Consider the following 26,359-nt stretch of genomic DNA (forward strand, 5'->3'; position numbering starts at 1 on the left):
CGATGGTGGTGGTGATGGTGACGATGATGGTGGTGGTGGTGATGGTGATGGTAGTGATGATGGTCATGATGATGACGATGGTGGTGGTGATGGTGGTGATGGTGATGAACATGACAGTGAGGACGGTGGCAGAGATGGGGTGGTGGTGGTGATGTATTTCTTAATGGGCATTTTCCTTTCCTGTCTGCACTGTCTTCCTACAAGCGGAGGTGAGAGACGGTTCTCTCTTGCCCCCCTTCTCGAGGATGAAGAGTATTCAGGAGGCTCATTAACACGCCCTGGTTTCTATTTCAGGATATTGACTGGGTGCAGACAGAGAAGCATGTGTTTGAGCAGGCATCCAGCAACCCTTTCCTGGTCGGCTTACACTCCTGCTTCCAGACAACAAGTCGGTAAGAAGAAGAGCGTATTTCTAAGATTCTGCTGATTTCTGAATTGCATTGCACAGCAAGTGAGTCGGCGCGCGGCTTCCACCATCATATTAGGGTTCTTTCAGCTGCAAGTATGGGTTTGTTTTGGAATTTTTATGTTTGATTTTTTTGTTTTGTTTTGGCTTGTCAAAACTAACTTTGTTGTTCTCATCAGCGCTGTATCAGCTTGTATCAGGTAAATTTCATGGATCTGAACCTAAATTATTTAACTACATTTATAAAATATTTATTGAAAACATCCTAGTAAGTACAGGAGTAGAGGCATTGGGTTAGGTGTTGGGATGACGTATTGGGCAGGAGGCAGGTTTTTGTGCTCACAGATATTACCAATAAGCAGAATAAATTAAAAAATACCAGCAACTTCACTTAGTAAAACTTTATATCGAAATCCTGCTGTTTTAAAAGGCTTGAAAACCACTGGTCCGGGATAGTCAGTATATACTCGGTTTGGAATTTTTCTCAGTCAGTTGACTTGAATTCAGTTTATTTGCAAAAAATATTGACTTTATTCTGTGCCCGGGGTCTTCTGGACCACCGCCTGGTTCGGTGCTTTAGCAGAACTCATAGGACCAGCACACAGTAGGACTTAAGGCTGAGCTTTCCCGCCGTGACAGGGCATGAAGCAGAGCCAGCAGGGGGAGGCGGCGCGGGGTGACGGCGAGGGAAGCGGCCGGGATCTGCCGCTGGGATCGCACGGGCCGCGGTCGACTGGCACGCGCCACAGTGTTCCAGGCTCTCAGAAGAAAGCCGGTGTCCGCAGAAACCGTATTGCTTTATGCACCGCAGACCATGCCTAGGGTTCGGGGGAGGTTTTTATCGGTGGAGGGAGTCATCTACCACTTAAGCTCCCAGACTCCAGCCAGGGGCCGGCCAGCCTTGGAAAACGGGCCTTCCTGAGGACGACCGTCTCTGTCCGGCTCACAGTGACTCAGCTCAGCTGTAAATCAGACTGGTGACTCGTACGTCCCCACACCCACGTCCACTCTTGCCTCCCTCCTGACCTCTAGTCCTTTGACCCGCCTGTGTGTCCAAGGCACAAGGCACCTGGGATAAGTGGCCTTTCCCCCGCATCTGTGGTTGTCCCCTCTCCGGATCTCCCTGACACGCCTCCTGGATGTGTCTCAGACCCCGCCCTTCTCTCCTGCCTGACCCTGACCATAGCCCCTTTGGGGCGTCTGGTCACTGGGGCTCCCCAGGCTGTCAGTGCCCCCGTGTTGGAATTAAGCCGTATTTTGGAAACACAGATGTAAAGTGTCTTTCTCCTGCTTTGAAGCTCCTCTGACTCTCCCCCAGTTGCTTCTGGGATGGAGTCGAGGCCCCTGGGCCCGAGACAGGTTGCTGGGACCAGGCTTCTCCCTGGATCGCTCTGTTCTGTCCATCTTTGTCACCTTGCCCTGCCCTCCCCCTGGCCCTCCTGCGTCAGAGCTTCTGGAAAGGTCCCCTTGCTGTGTTCGTGCGCTCTCCCCATGCCTCTGTGAAACACTGGCCTCGGTCTCTGGAATTACAGATGCCCAAGGGCAGACAGCCCGTCCCAACCCCACATTTCCTGTATGGTGAGATTCCAAAAGACTTGTTTTTGGTTGATTTTGTTGTGTGAACTCGTGGGGGCGTGAGTGTAAAAGGGTCAGACTTTCAACCTCCCCTCCTGTCTCCACTGCCGGGAGCACAGAACTTTCCGCCCCCGGAGATGGTCCGCGTGTCACGCTCCAGGTGTGCCAAGAGACTGAAAACAAGTGTGTCCGTTCAGTGTTTGTGTGTGACCCTGTGACACGGCCGCTCTGCTTTTCCAAACCTGCGTGTAGAAGGCATGTTTACAACATGCCCGAGGGGAGGCTCTGTCCCGGGATGTCAAGTTTGTCTCATTTTTACAGGGTCTGTCTGTCTGGAAGCTCCAAACACCTGGTTAGTCCAGATAGGGGGTCTCCCCTGGGCCATGTTTATGTGCCTGCTTTGACCCCGACTGTGTGTGTGCCCGTGTCCCCAGCCCATGGCGCGCAGCTGGAGAGAGCAGTGTGGCTCCAAGTGCCTGCGGGCCCCAGCGTCTGCCTGGTACCCGACACCCTGTAGGCAGTTTCGCTGCTTAAAGAATAGATATATATGTATGCATATGTATATATATATATATATATATATGTATATTTTTTAAGATTTTATTTATTTAACAGATCACAAGTAGGCAGAGAGGCAGCAGAGAGAGGAGGAAGCAGACTCCCCGCTGAGCAGGGACCCCCCAATGTGGGGCTCGATCCCAGGACCCTGGGATCATGACCTGAGCTGAAGGCAGGCGCTTAACCCACTGAGCCACCTGGGCGCCCCTGAAGAATATTTCTTTAAGATACAGTCACGTGCTTGGTACAAGTATAAAGAGGACACGTGTCGTGTTCTTTGTGACTCACGAGTCGATGAAGGTTACAGACGCTACAGACAGCTCCGAGAGGAGCTCGAAGTCCTGCACACGTCTGAGCGGGCTGGAGCGGGGAGCCGGGATGACCTTCCGGCAGACTGGTTCTGCTGCGTGGCTGCGTGCAGAGTCGGGACGTCTTTGAGAAGCCACGGGAACAGCCTGGGAGGGCCCAGTGCACACGGCACCTAGTTTTTCCTGAGGTCTAGAGCCACAGCTGGGGTGCAGGCCTAGCCCTCCTCTTGTCTGCTGTGTGAACTTGGGGTAACCTGTCTGCACCCCAGTCTCCTCCGGGAACAGGGAGCAGCAGTGACACCACCTCTTAGGGCCGCTGCCAGGATTAGTAAGATGTTAAAATGCTGACAGCGAGGCCGGCGCCTGGGGAACTGCTGTTCGCGCCCGTCCGCGTGAGGGCCCGCTCCGTGCTGGCGCCGTGTCCAGGCCCCAGAGGACCAGCAGCGTCCCCTGTCACGGTCGGGTGGCGGTTAGCACGGCGCCCACAAACCTTCACACCCAGCCAGATACCCACGGGGACTGAAGTCGTGAACGTGATGAGGCCCCAGCAAGCAGGGGTGTGGGCAGCTGGGGGACGGGACACTTGGGGAGCCCCACCGGCGAGGGGTTGAGGAGGCCACCCCTCGGCTCCTAGGCTGCAGGAGGCTCTGTCGCAGGCCCGTGTCCGGGGGGCGGGGAGCCCAACCTGCCGCACCTGTGTACAGGACGACCAGCAACCTCCGGAGCCGTGCCTGGGCTCGGGGGCCGCCGTGGGGGGAGGTCTGCCGAGTGAGCCGGCAGCTTGCCATGAACGCGGGCGTTGGCAGGGCCTCGGCCGCACGGGACCCCTGGGGGTTCAGGCTGGGCACACGCAGTGGAGACCAAGCATTCTTCTAACCCAGAAGGAACATCCGCGCTGTGGAGAAACCGCACCTCGCGGCCACAGACAGCCGGCCTTCCCGGACAATGGCCACAATGAAAATTAACTACAAAATTGCTTCTGTTTGAGCAATTCCAGGAAAAATGGGCTGAAGGGTGTAGCTGAGGTGACTATTTTTAGCAGCCCCCCCCCCAACTGCCGTTTGGGGTCGTTTGTCGCACTTAGCATGACCCCGGATCTCAGACGTGCTGCCACGTCCCGCGCCGCACTCCCCTCGCGTGGAACGCGGCTCACGCTCCGCAGACGGGCGAGCCCGTCACACCCGCGGTTTGGGGGAGAGCCTCCCGCGCAGCCTGCTGACCTTGACGCCTGAGTGAATAGTCGTCGGTTCGGGGTGGACTCTGGGTATTCATGCCACTTGGCCGGTGCTGTCATGTGTGTTCATCCTTCGCACGTGGCCCCGAGGACTCGTCGGCAGGTCTGGAGGGCCTGCGCCGGGGCTCGGGCCGGCCCGGCCGAGGGGGCACCGCAGTGCTGCAGGGCGGGTGCCGGAACGCGGTGAAAGCGGGGTGGGGGGGGGGGAGGGCACAGGCCGCATCCTGGAGGAGGCGGTGTGTGTTTGGGAGGAGGAGATGTGAGGGGTCATCCTGGAGCTGTCCATAGCCACTTGGGCTCCAGGGACACGGAGGCCGGGTGGTATCCTCTTGTGGACGCCCGATGCCCAGTCCCTAGGAGGGCCGGCGGCGTGGGGTCCAGGCACAGGTGCAGACCCACTGGGCACATGGAGGCCCAGTAGGAGGCCTCAGAATGGAGCTGAGGACGGTACGTGTCGCCTGATGCCGGGGAGTGGGTGGCAGGACTCACCAGGCTACACCGTGGTGGAGATCTGGGGGCAGAAGTGAGGGTCACAGAGAGCCGGGGGCGCCGGGGTCGGTGGCGAGCACGTGTGCGCCCGGTGGTTGTGGCTACGGGGACCACGGAGGAGGTCAGGCCTCGAGCAGGGGTGATGGCTGGCGAGCGGAGAGATGGGTGAGCAGAACCACAGCCGGGTCGAGCCTCCTGGGGGAGCTCAGGAGAACCGGGTTCTCTTGGGGCCTCTGCTCGTGGAGGGAGGCCGTGGGCGCGGCAGGAACCACCCGAGACCCGAGGGTTGGCGCCTTCCCCTCTGGCGCTGCGTCTCTGCACCGTCCAAGCAGCACATTCGTTGGAGTCGGAAGTTAAGCGAAGCCCAGAACAGAAGGCGTGGACGCCGGGGTGCAGGCGGCAGGCGGGCTGTGGAGTGTCCGTGCAGCCTTCGTTCTGAAGGCCGGTGGGGGCACCCTCACCCGCAGGGTCCCGGGGCAGGTTGGCTTGGGCCGCAGACAACCCGCCTGGGGGGCGTCGTGGGGAGGAGGAGGCCTGTGACTCACGGTGGCAGTCCCGCGATGGCGTGGGACTCGTCGGACCCGCGGCTGCAGGGAGACCGCAGGTGACCTGGTCACTTGCAGGTGACCAAGGCCCTGGGCAGCCGCGGACCCTCAGGGACTGGCCTCCGTCCACCGGGGACCGTGCAAGCGGCCGTGTGTCTTCCTCATCGGGCGGCGGCTGGCCACCATGGGGCAGGCTTGTGGGCTGCGCTTTCTGTCCTGGGGACGCTGATGGGACACAGGGACCTGACTTGGATGAGGCCCGGGGGCCCTCTCGTCCTCAGCCAGCACAGGCCTCGAGCAGGCCTGGGGCCCGGATGAGAGGGGCTGTCAGGCGGACCTGAAACTGCTTTTGCCAACGATCCGGTGAGGTCAGAAGCCACTTCAGAGAATTCTCTCAAGAACTTGAAGCAATGTTTTTATTCTTTATTTATTTTAAGCAATTTCTGCTCCCAACGCGGGGCTCAAAGTTACGAGCCCCAGATCAAGCAGCGCGTGCTCCTCCGACCCAGCCGGCCGGGCGCCCCGTGCAGGGCCGAGGTGGTGGCTGCTCCCGCTTCGCCTCCTGTGTCTTCCTTGTCGGTGTGGGCGACGTTTCCGTCACACAGAGGCCTCCCCACTGGTGTGACGTCCGACCCGGACGCTCCTCGCCCCTCCTCCCAGCGGAGCGGCCGGCCGCGTGCGCGCGGGTCCTGTGCTCGCTGCCCCTGGAGCTGGTCACGGTTCTGCCGCGTCCGCGGGGTGTGGTTAGAGCGTCGGCGCCAGACGACCGCTCCTTTCCGGCCCCCGCCTGCTCCTTGTGCGCCCGATGATGGGGCCCGTGGCTGCCTCGTGCGGCGGCCGCTGGTGGAGGGCCAGCCTGGCCGCTTCCTCGCCTCGCGGGAACGCTCTGGTGTTTGCCCCGTGGGCGCGCCACCGGCTGCCGTGGGAGAAGGAGCTCTGTCCCGGGTCCCGGTTGTCTGCGCTCCTGGTGCTCACGTCCCACCCTGGCCCTCCTGTAGCTGCTTCCCTGTGTCCGTCTCGTGGTTTGCTCCATTTCGTGGTCAGGTGGCGTCCTGGGGCTGGGGGTGCCTTCCCGTTCCCGCCCGAGGGCGACTGTCCCACTTCGGCCCCAGCTTACCAGGGTCAGCCTCGCCTCACGGCCCCCAAATATTGGGGGTATGTTCTGGCTTTCTTCCTCTCTGGGGGGACCCGAGGCCCGACTGGCTGTCTCCTGCTCTGGCACATTTCTTTGGACAATATAAACCTCCCCCCCCCCCCCCCTGCGTCAGCTCCCCGTCTGCCAGTGTCCCCCCCCATCTTTGACCCGGCCGGTCCGCTGGGCTCGCCGAGTGCCGCTTCCCACCTTGCTCCCTTTTCTTATCCTCTGTCCCCCGAGCATCTTCTCCTTCCTCATCGGACAGTTCCTTTGGGGGTGGCCACCCCTGTGACGTGGGAACGGAACCTGCAGGAGGGGCTCCAAGTGTGAGTTCTGGGTTCGCCCAGGTCCTGTGGTGTCAGACCTCGCAGACGGCGACTGTGATCCTGAGAAAGTCCTTTACCTCCCGGTGCCCCCACGTCCCCCTCTGGCTGGGGTCACCGTGTTAAACATTGATGCCCAGACGTGTAGCTAAGTCTCTAGCCTGAGGGTCAGTGAGGTGGGAACGTCTGTTCTTAGGGTGTGCATTAGCCATCGGCACTGCGTCTCCAGGGGCCAGAGAGTAAGTATTTTCACCTTTGAGGACCACAGTTTGTGGTGGTGCAAAGACCACGTACGCGGTGCGTGTAGAGACGCGTGCAGCGTCCCCGTGAAACTTCATCCACAGACACAGGTGGTGGGCCGCACACGGCATCAGCTCTCGACCCGAGCACACGCACTCTGTCTGGTGGCATCAGTCTTTCCCCCTAGGCCGACGGGCGGGGCTGGGCACTTCATTCCACGGGGCAGCGTGGGGAGGGTGTCATGGGTCCTCTGCGCTGAGGGCGAGTCCGCGCCCGGCTCTCCCCCGGGCGCTCTGTGGGCCCCCCTGTGCAGGGTTTGCTCCAGCCAGCAGGGGCTGCAGCCCCCGGGTTCCCATCTGGGCGACCAGGGTCGCAGGGTCAGGAGTGACCTGGCTCCACAGTCCTGCTTCTTTCCCTTCCTGGGGCGGCATCCAAGCGGACGGTGGGAGAGCTTGGCCGAGGGCGGCCCTCCGAGCTTGGCGGGAGCCACAGGCCGTCACCTCCCTCCCTCCAAGTGGGTTGGTGTGGCCGTGGGACCCGGGGTCGTGGGCGTAAGGACACTCCAAGCCACCCCATGAGCTGCTGCACGTGGCGGTGCCCCCGAGCGGGAGCTGAGCCCCGCTGACACGGCGGCCAGCTCTGAGGCCCCCGGGGCGCGGGCGGAGAGTCCCCCGTCCTGTGGCTCTGGTACAGTTTTGCTCGAAGCCATGTCCGGGGTTGTCCTCAGGTGGGTCTGTAGACCGGAAGAAGACACAAAGCAAACCGAAAGACTCGGGTCTGCAGCTGCTGCGGACGGAAAACGGCTCCTCCGCGGTGACTGGGCCCGACCAGCTTCGCCCAGTGAGCAGATCCCGACCGGTGACATCCGGGGCAGGGGCCGGTCTGGCTGCGCCTCACCCTAGATGCCCACCTGGGCTTCTCTCCGGGTCGGAAGGGACGTACCTCGGCTTCCGCTTCTCCACACGTCTGAACGCCGGCTTCACGCCCCGGCCCCCTTGTGCTGTCGCTGCTTCCCACAGGAGCCATGTGTTCTGCTATTTTCTTTGAACTGGCGTCAGGTTTGTCCCTGTCACCTGATGTCACCACAAGTGGGCCACTGGCCCTGGAGGCCCTTCCTAAGGAGCACAACGTCGGGGTGTACACCTCCGCTGGGAGGGGGGCAGGTTCTCAAGTGAGCCGCGTCCCAGGGACACGGTCCCTGGTTGTTGTGGAAAATCTCTGACCTGCGCTTCAAGGTCACCCTAAGAGGTTTGAGTTAATGTGATTTTTTTTTTTTAACACTTTGGGGAACTGTTAGGCCCGAGGTCCCTGCCCAGGGGTGCAGTAACCACCACGTTTCCCTCACGGTGGCCGACAGGACTGGGCGTGCACGGGCAGACGCGTGTGCTGTCGCGTGAGCGCCGGCACACACACACGTACATGAGTGGACGGAGCTCCGTGCCTGTGAAGCTTTATGGACGCAGGTGAATCCCGGGGAGGGTGAGCTTTCTTCATCCGTCTAGACACACCCTGGGGACTCAGGGGCGAGGATGAGGGCCCAAGGCTCCTCGCTTGTGCTCCAGGCCCGTTTCCGCCCGCGGACTGACGGGTTTCTGGTTGTCGCTCGGTTAGCGCTCACAGAAACCTCCATGGTGGCCTCAGCTCGGTGCTCACTCATATAAAGTGACCTCCGTCTTCGTGGCTGGCCTGTGACCCACGAGCCGACCTGCAAGCTGTCCATGCTCACTCCCACTCCCCACCCAGAGGAGCCGCGAGGGGCCCTCAACAAGGTGTTTCTTGCACGTGAATTTAATTTTGGAAACGGCATCTTACTGAACGCGAGAAAGGCGTCCTGCGGAAGAGACTGGGATGGTGTGTGGTCCCGGTTCCTTAGCCACGAGGTCACGCAGGGTCATGCTGGCCCACCCTGGCCCCACTGCCCCCGGGCCTTCTCTCTGCCGCCAACTCACCCCTGTGCTGGGACAGGCTGTGCAGGGGCCCCACCCCCTTCTCTCCGCCCCGGTATCCAGGTCTCTGCAAGCTCGTCGGCTGTCCTCCGTGCCCCCGACTACGCCGTCCCCACTCAAGCCACTGGGGCTCCTGCCCGGGGACACACCACATCCTTATGCCTCCCTGGGGTCCATCCAGACTTGGCGGGCAGAACAGTCGCTCACAGACATGGCCACCCCCTCACCTGGCTCGTGCATTTGCTCTCCCGGGCCCCTTGGCCTCCACGGTGGGCCCACAGGTCCGTGTCCTGCCTCTACCGGTCCCACAGGAACAGCACTTGCTCCTCTGCCGGGTGACCAGAATTGTCTCTGCTGTTTCCCTGTGGCGGGACCAGAACTGATCAGGACAAGAGACCCCACAGGCAGAGTCTCGACGTCCCCCAGGATGACGCCCCAGGAACCTGGGTGCAGAGCCTGACTTTTCGGTCGGGGCTGCTTTCCTTACTGGCCTGAAGGGCCAGGGGTCCCCAGGCGCCTCCCTGCGTTGGTGCTCACAGCTGACCCGCCGGCACCCAGGCCCGGCTCCTCCTGGTCACGGTGCTTCCCCAAGTCAAACCTGCCTCCAGCGAGGTCGGGCCTGGGCCATGCCGCGTCTCAGCCCCCACACCTCTGTCCTCCCGCAGGCTCTTCCTGGTCATCGAGTACGTCAATGGCGGGGACCTCATGTTCCACATGCAGAGACAGAGGAAGCTCCCAGAGGAGCACGCCAGGTGGGTGCCGGCGGGCGGGCGGCAGGACCCCTCCTCGGAGGCCAGCCGTGAGCAGGAGGGGAGGTGGAGTCTGGACGCGTTGTCCCCTCCAGTCAGCTCGGGGCTCCTAGGGCTCGTGGGTCCCCAGAGTTACAGAATCTCAGCAATGGCCCACTCGGCCGCCAGAGCAGGATGGCACGGCCCCCGGAGAAGTGGGGGCTCCTGGGAGAGCGTGTGCGCGCCGGTGCTGCGCGCCGTGCTGCCGTTGCTCTGTTTCCAGCACCTGGGCGGGGGGGCACACGCTCCAGCCGGGAACCCCCAGGTGGGCACTGTGCCAGCTCTGATTCTTGTTGCACCGACGCAAGGCAGGGCACTGACGCTTGGAGAGGAAGAGCCTGTTTCTGTTAAGTGACAACAACGCCTGCCGCCCGTCCTCCTGGCGCCATGGGAACCCGAACCCGAGGGTCCCTGCCCCTTCCTGCTCCCCACGGCTCTCCCTGCTCTGCACGTCCTCCCCTGAAACAGCTCGTGCAGCTTGCGAGTCTGGGGAGAGGCAGGCAGTAAGTCGAGCATCGGTCCCTCCCCGCACACGAGCCTGTTCTCTAGCTGGGCAGTGCGTGATGTTCACGGCGCCCTCGACACGCGGCTCAGAGACACGAAGCATGTCCACACCGTTGTGCGGCGGCCCGCACTGTCCGTCTCTGGAACGTTCCATCTTCCCGGACAGACGCCCTGCCCCCACGAGACACTGGCCCCCCGGCCTCCCTGGTCCCCGCTGGGGGCCTCCTGAGGGGAATCCGACCGCGTTTGTCCTGGGACTGACTCGTGTCACCGAGCGAAGAGTCCTCGAGGTCCGGCCGGGTCGCCGCGGGCTCAGGGGTTCCCTGCTGCGTGGAGGGGCCGTCCTCACTTGTCCGTCTGCCCGGCGAGGGGCACCTGGGTGGCCTCCACCTTTGGCCTCGCTGAACAGGGCAGTTAGGACAGGGCCGTGCACACCTCTCTCCCAGACCCTAGCTCGAGGGGGATTTCTGGATTTAACTGGGCACCTCCACATTGTTCCCTCGGCGGCTGCCTGTGCTGGTCTCCCCAGCCCTCGCCCGCAGGTCCGGCTGTCTGTCCGGCTGTCCATCTGTCTGTCAGAGTGGCCATCCTCACGGGCAGGAGGCAGTCTGGATCTATGTCTCCCTGACAGTGAGGACGTCAAGCGTGTCTCCTGGCCTTGTTGGCCTGTGTGTGTTCCTCTGCGAGAAGGTGCCAGGGCGTCTTCTGGGAGAGCCGTGGGGCCGGCGGCAGCCCCCCAGCTCCCCTCGGCCTGCGTGGGCCCCACCCACACTCCTCGCGGGTTCTCTCCGCTGCCCCCAGGTTCTACGCTGCCGAGATCTGCATCGCTCTCAACTTCCTGCACGAGCGCGGGATCATCTACCGGGACCTGAAGCTGGACAACGTCCTCCTCGACGCCGACGGCCACATCAAGCTGACGGACTACGGCATGTGCAAGGCGAGTACGTGGTCCCTAGGCGACGCCCCTGCTGCAGAGGGGCCCGCATGGGCTCCGTGGCTCCTGGGGGCCGAGGCACCTCCACCACCTTCCCTGCCCACGCTGCCTTTCTCGGAGACAGGTCTTCCCGCCAGTGGGGGGTGACTGCAGGTTTTCTTCCCTCCTGGTAACAGACTTGTCCCCACAGGAAGGCCTGGGCCCTGGTGACACAACCAGCACTTTCTGCGGAACCCCGAATTACATCGCCCCAGAAATCCTGCGGGGGGAGGAGTACGGTGAGCGAGGCCACCAGGTGGGCGGGGGGCGGCTCGCTGGCACACGGCCTGCGGGTGCAAACAGGGACAGCCCCTGGCTCCTGGAGGCACCATCTTCTCAGGGACGTGGTCCCGGGGCAGAGGGGGCCAGACGGACCTGTCCAGGGCCGACAGCTCCAGGGCCCGAGCCCAGTGGCCAAATACACCTGAAGCCTACACCCCACACCTTGCTGCCGGCACCGTCACCGTGTGGCCTCAGCCCTTCCTTGAACCTGTGTGGCCCCCTCTGTCCTCCTGGGTGTCCGACCCCTCACAGGTAGGGAGGCAGAAGCCCCGTGCGTGTACACAGTGCCCCCCCCCGCAGGGGCCGCCCCCGCCGTGGGAGAGCGAGCGAGCAGGACGGCTGAGCCCCTGCAGCCCCTGCGGACTGTGCTTCTGCCCCTCGGCTCTCTTGGCTGGAGACAAAAATGAGATCACGTGGGCACGTGTGTGTGTGTGTGTGTGTGTGTGTGTGTGTGTAAAGTGCCATGTGTGACACGTTTGTACACATGTAGTGCGTGTGTGTGGCTTGCGTGTGATGTGTCTGTGTATGAGCATGGTGTGTGTTTGCATGCGTGCGTGATGTAGGGTGTGTGCATCTGTGCTCGCATGTGTGTTGTGTTTGTGCGTGTGTGATGTACGTGTATTACACGCGTGTACGTATGTCACACCCCACATACTCTTATGTCCTCATGTTTTCAGTGGGATGTGTCACAGAGACGCCGTCAAGTATTTTTAAACATTTCCTTTGCCATTGACATGGGGGCTGGCTGGGTGGGCAGGTCCCTTGCCTGCTCAGGTCAGAGGCCCCGCCAGGATGCTCTGCGAGGTCACCAAGGACAGACAGGGAAGGACAGACGGCAGATGGGCAGACCAGGATCGAGCGTCTAGAAGCTGGCCTGGGGCGGGGGTCCCATCCAGGATGGGGCAGTTGCTACAGAGGGTCCGAGAGGCTGCAGGCACCATGGAAGCCGGGCTCTCCCTCCCTGACCCCTGGTGCGGTGAGACACCGTGAGACGGCGCTGCAGGAAGCCTGGGACGGAGAGCTCGCTTTGAGAAAGGGGTCTGGAGCGTGGGGGTTAGCCAGAGCGGAGCAGGAAGGACGGCTTGCTCAGCACAAGTCCGCGTGCTCGGGGCACCGCGGGCAGGACTGCAGGGCCAGATGACAGTCTGGAAAACCAGCAGAGGCTAATGGCCCTGACGTGAAAACAGCTTTGCAGCTTGTTAAGAAAGAAAAAGACAAGGGCCCCATGACGTTGGGCAGAGGGGAGGCCAGGCCGCTCAGGGCACGTCAGGGCACCCAGCCTCGCGTTAGCCAGAGCCGTGCCTGCGGCCGTGCTCCCCTGCCTCCCCACAGAGGCCTGGCCCCTGCCGACCGACCGCAGGCCGCGCCTGTGCCGTCTCCCCAGGGTTCAGTGTGGACTGGTGGGCACTGGGCGTCCTGATGTTTGAGATGATGGCCGGACGCTCTCCCTTCGACATCATCACCGACAACCCCGACATGAACACGGAGGACTACCTTTTCCAAGGTGCGTGGGCCGCAAGCCGTCTCCCAAGGGTGTGGGTGCCGCCCCCGGGCTGTGCGTTTGGGTCCCCCCCCCCCGCCTGACCCCGCAAGCAAGGTCGGTCTCGCAGACCCCACTCTCAGGGACGGAAAGACTGTGTTGGGGACGTGGAAGCAGCCGCGGTGTGGAGGGCTGGTTCCCCGGGAGAGGCGGCCTGTCCTGATTTAGCCCAGACTCCTTCCTGGACCCCACCTGCAGGCGTGGGCAGGAGTGGGCAGGCGGGACCCGGTTAGGGCTCCTTGCCACCTGCGAGTGCGGAACGCCTGCCCCTGGGCCAGAATTCCCTCCGCGGGAGGCCGGTGCCCTGGACACGGTGGTCCCCGGAGCGCCCTCTGGCGGTCACGTGCAGAGGCGCCCTCGAGGGGCCGTGTGGGGGCTGCTGGCTTCTGCAAGATCCTGAGCCCGGTGTGGGGGGGAGCCCTCTGGCGGGGAGAGACCCTGCTGGACGTCGGGAGGAGGGGCCGGGGCACCGAAAACGCCCTGGACGCTCCTGCTCAGAAAGGGTTTCGAGAGCCCTGCAGACCGTCCAGCTCCCGCGGCTGGGCAGGGCGAGCCCCGTGGCGAGCCGCTGGAAGGGACGCGACTTCTCACGCGGCCCCTCGTTGCAGTGATCCTGGAGAAGCCCATCCGGATCCCGCGATTCCTCTCGGTGAAGGCCTCCCACGTCCTGAAAGGCTTTTTAAACAAGGTACAGTGTGGCCACCAGGAGGGCTGACCACGGTGCGTGGCTCTTGCCGTAGCCGCTGAGGGACTCCCGGGGTGGGGGTTCTGCTTCCTCATTTGGCCGCAGCCCCGTGCACCATCGGTCTTCAGTCACAAGTGCCAGAACAGGACGAGAGATTATGCCCAGGAGAGACGCAGCGAGGGCGGCATCTGTCCTTCAGCCGCGTGGCTGAGCACGTCTCGGGGGGCAGGAAGCCGGTGTCCTCCGGCTGTGGATCTGGGCTGCTGTGCTCCATACCGACTGGTCCTTATTTGAACTCTGACCCCTAGGACCCCAAAGAGAGGCTCGGCTGCCGGCCACAGACGGGATTTTCCGATATCAAGTCTCACGCATTCTTCCGCAGCATAGACTGGGACCTGGTAAAGCACGGGGACCCGCTCGCTGCCCCCCACCCCCGAGGGAGGGCAGGGCACGAAGGGTGTGGTGGGGCCACCCTCTGGGGCCCTGGGAGAAGTCCCGCCTGGTGTCCCCCACCACGTGCTGTGCTGCCTGGGGTCCATCTGGGGACGTCCTCAATCTGACCACATTGCCTGGTGGATTCTGTGTGAAAGCCCCTGGTGGGAGCCGGTTTCATGGTTGGTTTTCCAGAACCCGCCCTTCTTGGTCCCATCTTGGACACTGCGCGCAGTGAAGGCTACAAACCCTTTGCACTCTAACACGTGGTTCCTGATACTAAAAGGAGATTGAACTCAGTTTGTTTCAAAATATATAAATGGTTGGAGTTCCTGAAACACAACCTTTAAACTGTGCTCCTCTGAGACAAAGGAGATCCATTAGCTAAGTCAGTCAACTTCGAGCTTTGGCTCGAACCAGATTGGAAAAAAGACCCCTTGGGGCAGTGTCACAGCAGCGCAGCCAGCACTGAGGTCCGCCTCCCAGCCCCGTAGGCAGAGCAGCTCACATCCATTCCCTCCGGTCACTGTTACGTCCCCCACAGGACTGTTGTCCGTGTGTTTGTGCGGTCGTGGTGAGGTCCCCGTGCTCAGACCATGCGCCCACCCCACCACGCCCAGCCCTGTCCAGGCCGCAGCTGGGGGGGCTTCAAAACAGAATCTGCAGCCTCTCCCTCGAAGTTCTCGGACCCAAATGCTCTACAGCATTCGGAGCACAGGAGCCTCTAGCATGGCGCCTGGCGGGCCCCGTCGGTGGAGTGTGAGACCCTTGATCTCAGGCTGTCTTCAAGCCCCATGGTGGATGCAGAGATTACTTTAAAAAAAAAAAAAAAGAAAGAAAGAAAAACTGAGGGCCCAAAGGAGAGGAACTGTAGATCGGGGCCGGTTTCTGACCATCAGTTACCTGTGTAGCTTGGGACACCTGGCCCAGAGGAAAGTGCCCCCGCCAGGCGTCCACAACCTGGAGGCCGCACTGAGCCTCCACGGACCACGTATTGACAGGCTGAGCCCAGGGCAGGGTCTGCCCATGGCAACATGCAAGCTCCCCACCCCGCCCCTGCCACGAGGCAGGCGTCGTCCCGCTGAGCTGGAAAGGCCTTGTGAACACCTCGCCTACCGTGGCGCGGCTCCAGCCCGTCCCTAGCCCGTCCGCTGGGGGTGGCATCTGGTCATTCCTGGTCAGTGCCTCCTTGCCAAAAGCCTGGTTCTCAAGGGCAGCCTGTTTCTGGGGCTAAGGGGCTCAGCCAGCTAAGGGGTGACGGCGTAGACGTGGTTCCTTTATGAGCCGTGTCCACATTCATAAGCCACGTCCAGACCCCAGTGCGTCGAGGAAGGCGTAGGTGGTCCCCGGGGACATGGGGGTCCTGCGGGCACAGCCGTGGCCCCGGGAGGTGAGTGACCACCCCCCGGCCACTGCTGTCGTTAACACGCCTCAGCGGGAAGACACGCGCTACGGGACACACGGGGTCCTGAGCGCAGCGCCCACAGTGCTCGGGCGCGTGCTGCTTCCGTGGGAGGCTTGTGCAGGTAGCGGAGGGAGACACAGGTGCCGAGGTCCCTCTGCCCCCACAGGCAGCTCCCGGAATTCCCTCGCTGCCCCACGGCCAGGAGGGCAGGGTCTAGGCCCGTGTCTGCCTCGCACACAGCCCGCGGGGAGTGCAGCACCCGGAGCTGGGGGGATAGGGACTTGCGGACACGAGGAGCCCCGCCGGGAGACGCGGTCGTCCTGGACCCCCGCCCCGCCTCTCCCACCCCGTCCTGGGGGCCTCAGCCTCCAGGGTCGGGGCCTCTCCCCACCCCCGGTGTGGTCCAGCCCAGCCTTGCCAGCAGCACCCCGCTCTGTCCGGGGACCTCCTGCCTCCTCCCAGGTGCCCTCGACACCCCCTGCAGGCTGGCCCGCCCCGCCTCAGGCCCTCAGAACTGGAGTCTGCCCGGCTGCCACGGCGCGCCCCTTTCCACTCACCCGCCCCCCCCCCCCGCGGCCTGTCCCCCGGCGGCGTCCGGGTGGCACTGTTCTGGTCCGGTGCATCTGACGGAGGAAAGGGGGTAACGCTTGTGAGACGCACTCCGAGGGGGGGGTCGACCGGAGGACGGGGCCCCGGGGCGCGGTGGGGGGGGGGACCCGGGGAGCTTCTTGCCTCAGACGCAGCTCTGCTCGCTGCTTGGCTCCGCCGGGAGCTGCTGCTGACGTCCGAGCGCGGCGAGACCCGGGGTGGGTAAGCGGCCTGAGAGACGTGCCCCCACCCCCGGTCAGAAAAGCTTTAGTAAAAAGGAACGTGGCGAGTCGTGTAGAAAAGGCGAGAAATAGCAAGGACGGGGCCTCGGGCCCGCGCACAGGCCGCCCGCTCCACCTGCAGGGGCGGCCCGGCCTCTGCCACGTGCCCTGGGGCAGCCGGCGGCCAGGACTCGCCCGAGTCTGGGACACCCCTGCGCCCTCCACCCGACAACGCGGGGCCCGTGCCGCTGGCGTCCCACGCCTGCTCGGGCACCGCTGCTGCTCCTGAACGGCTCGTCGCGTCGGCCTTGCACGGTTCGACGGCCCGCACGGGCACGAGTGGAGCCCCACGCGGCGGGCGTCTCCAGGCGGGGCTGTGCCGCCGCCACATCCTTCCTCTCGCCCCCGCCCCCGCCTCACGCGCGGCTCGTGGCAGGGAGGGACCCGACACAACGGCCCCACGGGGCAGGCAGCTGTGTCTCTCGCTCACGGCTCCGTGTTAGTGCTGGGGGACGTGCCTGGCCCGACGCAGGTGCACAGCGCGCCCCGGGGTGGGGGGAGCTTGTGTGTGTCCCGGAGGGACTGAGTGAGCCGCGCGAGCGTGTCCCAGGCCCATAAGAGGTGAGTTGGGAGTCGGTCCGGATCCCGAGGACCGTCTCCTGCCTGACGAGCGTCCCCTTCCCCTTCTGATCAGAAACAGAGCGAGTCCTTCACGGCTCTTCAGGCAAGAAGGTCGCATCACGATAGGGTCTCACCAGGCAGCAGTGTGGGCGGCGGTGGCCCCGTCAAGTCCGAGCTCCCTTGTGACCAGGGTTCCAAGTTGTAGGACAGAAAACACTCCCGAGACCAGCCCCGCTCGGTTTCAGGGGCCAGGCGCGGGCCCGCGCACAGGCCGCCCGCTCCGCCTTGTCCAACCAGCCTTTCTAAACTCGGGATTTTTCTGGCTTCAGATACTTTTTCCTAGACTCGTGTTTAAGGGAAACGAAAACTGGCCTTCGAACACCTCATGAAACACTGTGTCTTCCTGTTCCATTCTGTGATTTAAGTCCCCGCAAAGACCCCAGTCCCCCAGAGATGACACAGCATCGACCTGACCTTGCGTTGTTGTTCCCAGCTGGAGAAGAAGCAGGCCCTCCCGCCGTTCCAGCCCCAGATCACCGACGAGTACGGTCTGGACAACTTCGACACCCAGTTCACCAGCGAGCCCGTGCAGCTGACCCCGGACGACGAGTAAGGCCCGCGGGGGGCGGCACGGGCTCGGGGCTCCCTGCCAGCTGTCAGCCCCGTCCGGGTCGGTGGTGGGCCTGGGGGACGGGGCCCGACACCCATGCCCGTGCCCTGCCTGTCCACACAGGGACGTCATCAAGAGGATCGACCAGTCGGAGTTCGAAGGTTTTGAGTACATCAACCCGTTACTGCTGTCCACCGAGGAGTCCGTGTGAGGCCGTCTTCTCCGCCACGGACACGTCTGTGAATGACCCCTTCACTCTACCCTTAACCACAGCGCATGCATGCCAGGCTGGGCGCGAGGCTCCAGGCGCGGCCAGGGAGGGACACTTGCCGCAGAGACCGCGGACGGGGCGTCCAGCCGGCCCTCCTCGGAGCGGAACAGTCTTGCGTCTGGGCCTGTGCGGCCGGCTTCGAGCTGGAGGAATTTGCTTCTTGTGCCTGGGCCGCGGAGAAGCCGGGGTGACCGCGTCCGAGGGAGAAACTGCCCCACGATTCTGAAGGTGCACACTTTCCACGGGAACAGAACTGACCTGCTCCGCCAGGAGAGTTAGCCTGTGATGTCCTGAGGAATAAAATGTGCCCATGATGTCGCAGCCTCCTGGTGCCTTTTTTCTGTGTCGGCACCTGCCCCGCCTCGCGGGCAACACCCACGTGGGAGGCGCTGGAGCGGGTGGGGACTGGGGACAGGAGCCCGAGCGCCTGTGGGGGCAGCGCAGCGAAGAATTTACAAATCTGCGAGGTTTGCTAAGTCCCGGTAAGTTTGTGTCATAAACACGTAGGTCACACACACGCGTCTCCGTCGTCAGGGCGCGCGTGGGCAGGTGGCGAAACCGGATCCCGGATTCTAGCGCGGCTCACCGAAGCCCCCGGAGACCAAAACAAGGGAGGAAATGGAAAACGAAATCTGCACAAAATATTTCTGCGAACGCTAAGTGGTGCCTACGTGACCTCTTGTATCGAGTCTTTGAAACAGTGTTTTTGTCGGTTACAACGATGCTCAGAGTCAGAAAATTTAAAAAGGTCTGTGTGTGAGTGCCCAGCCTTAGTAGTGCATCTGGAGACCCACGGACGTCCTGCCCATCCCTGAGGTCGTGCTTCCCGCGGCCAGTCGCCCGCACAGGACACACGTGTCCCTGCTCGGGTGAACGCCTTACGGAAGGGGTTCTGAAGGAGAGAAGGCCCCAGGGGCTCTCAAAGTCTCTACCCCATGAAGTGTGGCCGGAGGGAGGGCTCCTCCACCGCCCGCAGGACCCCACCTCCCCGCACACCCTCCCGGCGGTCTCCGCCATGTGGCTGCTGGTTTGGGGCAGGAGGCTGTGGGACGGAAGGTGGAAATGAAGCGCTGCGTGTATGGCACCGCCCCTGTCCTCCCCCGAGTCCGGCAAGGAGCTGACTCTCACACTAAGGGTGGGACACCGAGTGGGTGCCTGCGGAACCCCCGACCCCAGGCCGCCCAAGGTCTCTGGACATCCCCCCCGCCCCCCGTTGCAGGGTAGCCTTCCTACAACACGGAGACGTGTCTCACCCAGCACTTCAACTACAGCCAAGAAAACTTGTCTCCAAAGACCGAAATGAGGGATCCCAGAGCAGATCAAGAGAGCCAACTTCTGGGTCTCAGGGGCTCCCGGGCGGTCAGTCGGGACTGGGGAGCAGAGCCCTGGGACAGGTGGGGTCACACGGGGAGGGAGAGCTGCGAGCCCTCTTCCTCCTGATGGGGTCATTTCGCTACACTGGGCACGATGCCAGTGTCTGTGCCGGTAGAAGGGGGCCCCAGGTCTGCAGCGATGGACGGCAGCTCCCACGCAGACATGTGCATGGGGTGGGGACTGGGGACGCTCGCAGCCGCCTGCTGTATCAGGAGGTGAAGGCCGCACCCCAGTGGGGGGAGCAGCAGCCCCGACATTCGCGAGTGGCTCAGGTCGTGGGGATGGTCCTGGGACAGAGACGCTGTGGCTGTGGCCCCGCGGTTGGCGGGTGCACCGGCCGCCAGTGGTCTTCCTTCCGCAGCCAGAGTTCGTGTCTGCTACTATGTCTACTGAAGACCAGGGAACGTGCACACTATTATTTCTTATAAAAGTAGGTGTTTCGGGCGTCTGGGTGGCTCAGTGGGTGAAGCCTCTGCCTTTGGCTCAGGTCATGGTCCCAGGGACCTGGGATCGAGCCCCACATCGGGTTCTCGGCTCAGTAGGGAGCCTGCATCCTGCCTGCCTCTCTGCCTACTGGTCGTCTCTCTGTCTGCCAAATAAATCAATAAAATCTTAAAAAAAAAAAAAAAAGGAGGTGTTTCTCGGGAGCAGTTTTGGAAGGTGTTTTTAAAAACCTGACTTGAGCGTTTCAGCTTCGCGTCAAAATTGCGTCTGTAGGGATGTCCCACGTTCCCTGCCCCACCGCCACCCTCCCCTCCTCGGGGCCACGTGGGACAGACCAGAGACCCGTCCTCATCCCTAGGGTGCCGGGTTCAAGTCTTGGGGTCGCAGTGCGGGTCTGGACGAGAGGACACGTGTCCGTAGTGCAGACCACGCAGCGGAGCCTCGCCGCCTAGACGTGCCGCGTGCCTGCCCTCCCGTGACCACTGGTCTCCTGCTGTCTCCGGCTGTGCTGTTTCCAGAAGCCCCTGCGGCGGGGGTCACGCAGCATGCGGTCTGCAGACTGGCACCCTGCCCTCGGTCACACGCAGTTTCCTCCACGGTCTCTGCTTGGCCGCTGACCTGCCCCCTACCGCCACCGCTCTGTGGCCACCGTGGAGGCCACGCAAGCCCGGCTCCCCCAGTCTGCGGCCGTCAGCACGGGAAGGAAAATGACCTCGACGCTCTTGTGGCCATCTTCCACTTGCCCTGGAAGCACAACCACCACCTGGCCGGTGCGGAATGTTCCGGCACGCTGGCCTGGACCCTCCCCTAAGTCCCCGCCTGCCCAGCGGTGAGGGGTCTTGGGCCCAGGCGGCCAGCACCGCGGAACGAGCGGTTCACCCGGGGAGGCGAAGCACGGGCGAGTGAGGCGTGCGGAGGCAGGACGTGCGACTCCGCCGTCCGGCCGGTTCTGCTCGACGGACTGGGCTCCTCCGGCCGGGCTGGGGTCCCTCCGCCACGCACCTCCGTCTGCTTCTGACGGCAGAAGAGCGCCTGCTTGGCGAGGCCAGAAACCGAAAGGAGCCCATGGGTCAGTCCCAACACACACACACACGCCAGGAGTCCACACTTTTTTTTTTTTAAGATTTTATTTATTTGACAGAGAGAGATCCCAAGTAGGCAGAGAGGCAGGCAGAGAGAGAGGAGAAAGTAGGCTCCCCGCCAAGCAGAGAGCCCGATGCGGGGCTCAATCCCAGGACCCTGAGATCAGGACCTGAGCCGAAGGCAGAGGCTTCACCCACGGAGCCCCCCAGGCGCCCCGAGTCCACACTTTTAATACGTGGCTTTCAAGGCGGAGGACATGGTTCTGGCCGAGGGCCTGGGCCTCTGCACGGGCTGGGCTGGCGGGACCGTCGGCTCACCACACCACGTCTTCTGCACTTTCCGCCAGGCACTGAGCAAGGTGGTGATCAACGTCCAGACTGTGAGAGGGAGGAGTCCGTCAGCCACGCGCAGGGAACGGATGACCACCGCCGCCTCACCAGGGCACCCGCCACGGGCTCCTGCCCTCCCCTGGTGTAACCACTACACGAAGGTCAGCCAGAGGGAACCCCATGAGTCTCCATAGCCAGTCAGACACGGGGCAGGCAGGAGGTCCGGGGCAGCCACACCATCTGGAACAGGTCAAATGTCCCTGATGGGGACACGTTCTGAAGGCTCACCCAGGTGCCCATGTCTGAGGCTGGGGGGAGGGGTGCCCTGTGTCTGCTTGGGCCTCCTGGGGCCTTTGGGAGCCCACTAGGCTTGACAACCTCACGGCTCCCAGCAAGCTGCTTGTCCTGAAGCCCGAAAGCCCACCTGGTGGCTCCCTGGTCAGGCCTCACAGTCGAGGGTGGCCCTTTCTCGGTACCCAAGGGCTCTGTAAGAGGGTCATGTCCTCACCTATAAAACCCACCCCACTTGGCACCCCAAAAAGGAAAAAAAAGCAAAGCACAAAGACTGGGGCCCCAGGAACACGACCAGGGTCCATTCCGAGAGGCAGGGACAAGAAGTGGGGGGAAGGGGTGCTGCAGCTCAGGTCTGAGACTGTGTTTTCTTGACGTGCAGAGACCAAGCCCCCTTAGAGATGGGGTTCAGTGAACCTGGGCTGCCATCCTACAACTCTGGGGGCACTGAGGCCTCTCGGTGTCCAGTGGGGTGTGGGCAGGGTCTAGATTCGTGGCACAGAGCACCTTCCACCCCTGGTCTCATCTGACCCCATCGAGGAGGGCGGACCAGGCAGGACCATCTCCGGTGTGCTGAGAACCGTGGACGGGCGGCTTTTGTCTGTGCCCCCAAGTGGCAGAGCTGGGGTGCTCAGCAGGGCTGCCGGGGGACACCCTCCACAGAGCCTCCCCCACAGCCTCTACCCCACACCGGGCACATGTCATGGTGGCCAGGGCCCCACCTGCACCCTACGGAGCAGACACCAGTCCTGCCCCCGCGGCTCTTCCCAGGTGGGCACCCTGGGTCTCTGCAGCTGGCAGAGCAGATACCCCCCTGTCGCTGTGGGTCCCGTGGGACCCTCTGGGACACCTCTGTGCTGTGACCTCGCAGGTGGTCTGCCCAGACGGCGTCTCCCTACTCGCAGACATGACCTTTCCTCTGCCCGTCTAGAGCCATCCTGGTCAGCTGGCCACGTTCACTGGCCGGAGTGGAAGGGCCTGTCCCTGGAGCATCACTGCAGACAGCATGGGTCACAGCACCGCCTCTTCCCCCGCTACTCTGGGCGCCTGTGCCCCTTCCGGTGGCCACTAGCTGCCCCTTCAGAATCCAGGGCTGGTCCGCGTACTCCCAAGTAGCTGGGCCGCTGCGTGCCCCCCTCAAGGTTGCCACAAGAGTCTAAGGGGTGAACAGGTCATCTCGTCTGCAGTTTCCAGGCGGCCTCCCTCGGTCGGGGGTGGGGTTTGCCCTCTGGGACCCTCCAGACCTCCCCCTACTGAGAGAACTTGGTCTTGGCAGCCTCCCCCACAGCTCACCCCGAGACAGACCCGCCTCACCGTCGCACGGAAGCCCGGTGTGCGGACAGCCAGCGCGGCCGCAGGACAGGAGACCGGCCTGAGAGCCTCTCCTGACGGGACCGGACGGCGGCCCGCGGGGGCTCGGCGCCAGTACGATGCCTGGCGCTCCTCGCACACACGGGACGGGACTCAGCTCCTGGCTGCCCCAGCCCCATGTCAAGTGGCCCGTGGGGGTCTGTCTCCCCAACCGCCCCCGTGGCTTGCAGGCATCAGGGAGCCCACAGAAGCCATGACCACGGCAGCAAGCAGCTCTCCAGGGCGCGGGGTCTCACACCCCGGCACATCCACTGTGTAACCTCGCCTCACATCGCAGAATAAAACCGACCCGAGTGACCTGAACACACTGCCTTGAGGCAAACGGTGGGCGTGTCCCACAGCACCGTGTCCCCAAAGCACACATGCCACCAGAAGCCGCGAGGTCACCAGTTGCCCCCATGGCCCATCAGAAGAGCTGAGCGCGCCTTCAGCCTCTGGCTTGCACGTGTCCCATGTGGGGCGCCCGGCTGGCTCACTCGTAGAGCATGTGACTCTGGACCCCAGGGTCATGAGTTCAAGGCCCAGCTTGGGTATAGAGTTTACTTAAAAACATTTCTTTAGGGCGCCTGGGTGGCTCAGTGGGTTAAACCGCTGCCTTCAGCTCAGGTCATGATCTCAAGGTTCCTGGGATCGAGTCCCGCATCGGGCTCTCTGCTCAGCGGGGAGCCTGCTTCCTCCTCTCTCTCTGCCTCTCTGCCTACTTGTGATCTCTGTCTGTCCAATAAATAAATAAAATCTTTAAAAAAAAAACACACACATTTTTTTAGGGGCGCTTAGTCTAAGCATCTACCTTCGGGTCAGGTCATGATCCCGGGGTCCTGGGACTAAGCCCCAAGTCAGGCTCCCCGCTCAGTGGGGAGCCTGCTTCTCCCTCTCCCACTCCCCCTGCTTGTGTTCCCTCTCTTTGTGTCTCTAGTAAATAAATAAAATATTTTAAAAATAAATTTTTTAGGGGCCCCTGGGTGGCTCAATGGGTTAAAGCCTCTGCCTTTGGCTCAAGTCATGATCCCAGGCTCCTGGGATGGAGCCCCCCATCGGGCTCTCTGCTCCGTGGAGAGCCTGCTTCCCCCTCTCTCTCCGCCTGCCTCTCTGCCTGCTTGTGATCTCTCTGCCAAATAAATGAATAAAATGTTTTTTAAAAATAAAATAAATAAGTTTTTTTTTTAAATAAAGGATAATATATATCAAAAAAGTCCCAAGAATCACTAAAAACTATCATTTTTCTAGGGAAAGTCACAAGCTGGTGGGACAGCTTAGTTACCTGGCACACCTGCTAGGTGGGACCCGCCCGGAGCCCAGGCAGTCTCCTTGCCCCAGGGTCCGGAGCATCCCACCAAGGGCCACACCTTTGTTTGCAAGGACCCGTGTCTCCTCAGTCTCCCCAGTCACTGAGAGGACCAGAGGGGTGTGTGGCCCCAGCACCCAGTCCCCTGCAGCCACGTGGAAGAACGTGCTACAAGTGGATCCCGACAAGCCACAGCCTGGAACCACGGCACCAACACCTACTTCGGAAAACAATGAGGCACTCTGCCAAGCCTTAACCGAACTGCTTATAAAACTCAAAACGGGAACTTTGTTCTCTCTGATGTCTCTGTCGTCGGGAGTCTCTTTTTGCACCGAGCAGAAATGCCAGCATTCCCAGGACAAGCCCCATCCAGAAGAGGAGAAAAGGGGGCACCTTGAGAGCTTCTGCCAAGAAAATGAATTTCCCTCTAGAGCCTGCTGTGACATCCTCTGGCCCCGGGGTTCGTGGACTTGCGGTGAAGCAGAAAGGCCACTGCTTTGAAAGAGTGTTCTCGGCATTCTCAGAACTGGCCAGCGGGACTCGCAATTCACACCCGTCCCAAAACACGAGTACGCGCAGGGGGCAGTGCAGGGAGCTGCTGGGCCTGGAAACGTTTTGCAGATATCCTGGTGCTCCGGTGGGCCACTGAGCCACATCCTCCAGGCCCGGCCTGTGGCTCTGCCTGCTGGGGCTCCGCCCGCACGCCGTCCCTGTCCAGGACAGCCACGGTCTCCCCCAAACCAGCCCGCTCCCGCCTGTGCTGTATGGGCATAAGGAGAAAAGCACGGGGGTACTGGGCTCACCCCAACACCAGGCTTTCAAAGCCGGCTCCGGTAACAGCAGTGCAGGCTGGAGGAGCCGACCCGTAACCAGAACTGGACGGCACTAAGACCTGCGCGAGCACGTTGTGTGCTTTTCCAAGCCAAGGCTTTGACGGCGTCTGCTTTGCCATCAGCTGGGTCGCCCTCCCCGTCCGGGATGGTGTTTGCTTCCGGACAACCAGGGAAGCGGCCTGTGACCTGCACACCACCTCCCAGCCACAGGACATTTGCAGCTGGCCCACTTACCGAAAACTGCCGTCCGCGGCTACACCCGCACTCGTGACCCCCACACCGGCGTCCCTAGCTGTGTGACACGTGGCCCACGAGCTGGGCACTCTGGGTTTAACAGCTCAGCAACACCGACTCCACTCCCCTCACTTAGAAAAAGATATGAAGAGGGACTCCTGGGCTGCTCGGTCACTTAAGAGCTGGACTCTTGGCTTTGGCTCAGGTCATGATCGCGCCCCACGCTCAGCAGCGGGCCTGTCTGGTCCGTCTCCCTCTGACCCTCCCCAATTGTGTGCACTCCCTCCCTCTGTAAAATAAATACATCTTTAAAAAAAAAAACAAAAACATAAAGACATACAATGAGTTCTCGAGGTAAAACAGCATCTCCGGACACACAAAGTCCTCATTTTTGTAAAACCCACCCCCTATGAAAACTCAGGTGGGACGCTTTACACAGGGAACTGCTTGGTGACCTGAAGCCCCAGAGGGGCCCTGGAGACGGCCTCAGCCTGGGGACCGCCGCCACCACCAGGGTCCCTGAGACTCAGAGTGGGGCTCCCTGCCCCGCTGCTGCAGAGGCGGCTCCGGGGAGACTGCAGCCTGGCCCCGGGGCTCCCAGGGACGAGCGAGAGGGGGACCGGCAGAGCCGTACACCCGCGCCGGCTGGCGAACCGGGTCAGTGGCTGCGCTCCGCGGCTCCGCAGGCCAAGTACGGGGCTGCGGTCAGAGGAGGGAACCGAGGTCCGGGCGCACTCACCCGGGGGCGAAGTCGGCCTGGCACATGGGGCAGCTCCGCAGGGTCGGCGCGGCCTCCCACAGCTGCTCCCGGGCGCCGGGGGTCCCGCGGGGCTCCGGCGCGGGGCGTCGCTGCGGGGACCGGGCCGGGCACCCCGAGCGTCCCCGGGCCCCAAGGAGCACGCGGGAGGATCGTCCTGGGTCCCCGCCTCCCCTCGGGGCCGGCGGGAAGGGCGTCCAGGGAAAGGTGCGGCCTCCCACGGTGAACACCTCGGGGGCCGCGCTGCGCTCCGGGCCGCCGCCGGGCTCCTGCCGAACCGGGTCGTCGGGCCGCGTCACCCGCGCCTCCCCGGCCAGGGCCCCGCCCCCTCCCACGCCCCGCGGGCCCCCGCCACGCACCGGGCCGGGGAAGGCGGGCAGCGGCGGCAGCTCTCCGTCGGGGCTCAGATCCGCGCTCGCGGCGCGCAGCAGCTCCGTCCACGGCCGCGCGCGCTCGCCGCCGTCCCCCGGGAGGGGCCCCCCGCGGCCGCTGCGGGAGCGCGGAGCAGTCAGCGGGGCCCCGGCGGGGGAGAGGGGTTGGGGGGGACAAGCCCGAGGGGGCGGGCGGGCGCGGAACCGAGTCGGGTTCCGGGAAACACGTGGGTGCGCGGCCCTGGGCCCCAGTGCGGCCGGGGGACGCGGGCCTCCTCTCCCGCCCCCGCCCGGCCCCGCCCCGCCCC

The 26,359-nt window shown here is 63.0% G+C and overlaps 2 protein-coding genes across 5 annotated transcripts in view; one reads left to right on the forward strand and one right to left on the reverse strand.

The window, feature by feature from the left end:
• The window catches only part of PRKCZ (protein kinase C zeta), an 89,879-nt gene extending 71,886 nt beyond the window's left edge, over window positions 1-17,993 (forward strand). For all 4 annotated transcript variants that reach the window (XM_059375589.1, XM_059375592.1, XM_059375590.1 and 1 more), the window contains 9 exons: window positions 295-392; window positions 9,425-9,511; window positions 10,853-10,992; window positions 11,180-11,263; window positions 12,691-12,810; window positions 13,455-13,534; window positions 13,840-13,929; window positions 17,292-17,407; window positions 17,532-17,993. In XM_059375589.1, the coding sequence (XP_059231572.1) occupies window positions 295-392; window positions 9,425-9,511; window positions 10,853-10,992; window positions 11,180-11,263; window positions 12,691-12,810; window positions 13,455-13,534; window positions 13,840-13,929; window positions 17,292-17,407; window positions 17,532-17,619 (903 nt within the window). In that variant the 3' untranslated portion in view covers window positions 17,620-17,993. The remainder of the gene's footprint in view (window positions 1-294; window positions 393-9,424; window positions 9,512-10,852; window positions 10,993-11,179; window positions 11,264-12,690; window positions 12,811-13,454; window positions 13,535-13,839; window positions 13,930-17,291; window positions 17,408-17,531) is intronic.
• A 2,612-nt stretch (window positions 17,994-20,605) lies between these two features.
• FAAP20 (FA core complex associated protein 20) overlaps window positions 20,606-26,359 on the reverse strand; it is a gene marked incomplete at its 5' end in the record, with an annotated part of 6,752 nt that continues 998 nt past the window's right edge. The window contains 3 exons of the mRNA XM_059376258.1: window positions 20,606-20,957; window positions 25,663-25,949; window positions 26,040-26,169. Coding sequence (XP_059232241.1) covers window positions 20,894-20,957; window positions 25,663-25,949; window positions 26,040-26,169 — 481 coding nt within the window. The remainder of the gene's footprint in view (window positions 20,958-25,662; window positions 25,950-26,039; window positions 26,170-26,359) is intronic.

Source organism: Mustela nigripes, chromosome 14 (genome assembly GCF_022355385.1).
Source record: "Mustela nigripes isolate SB6536 chromosome 14, MUSNIG.SB6536, whole genome shotgun sequence".
NCBI classification, from domain to species: Eukaryota; Metazoa; Chordata; class Mammalia; order Carnivora; family Mustelidae; genus Mustela; species Mustela nigripes.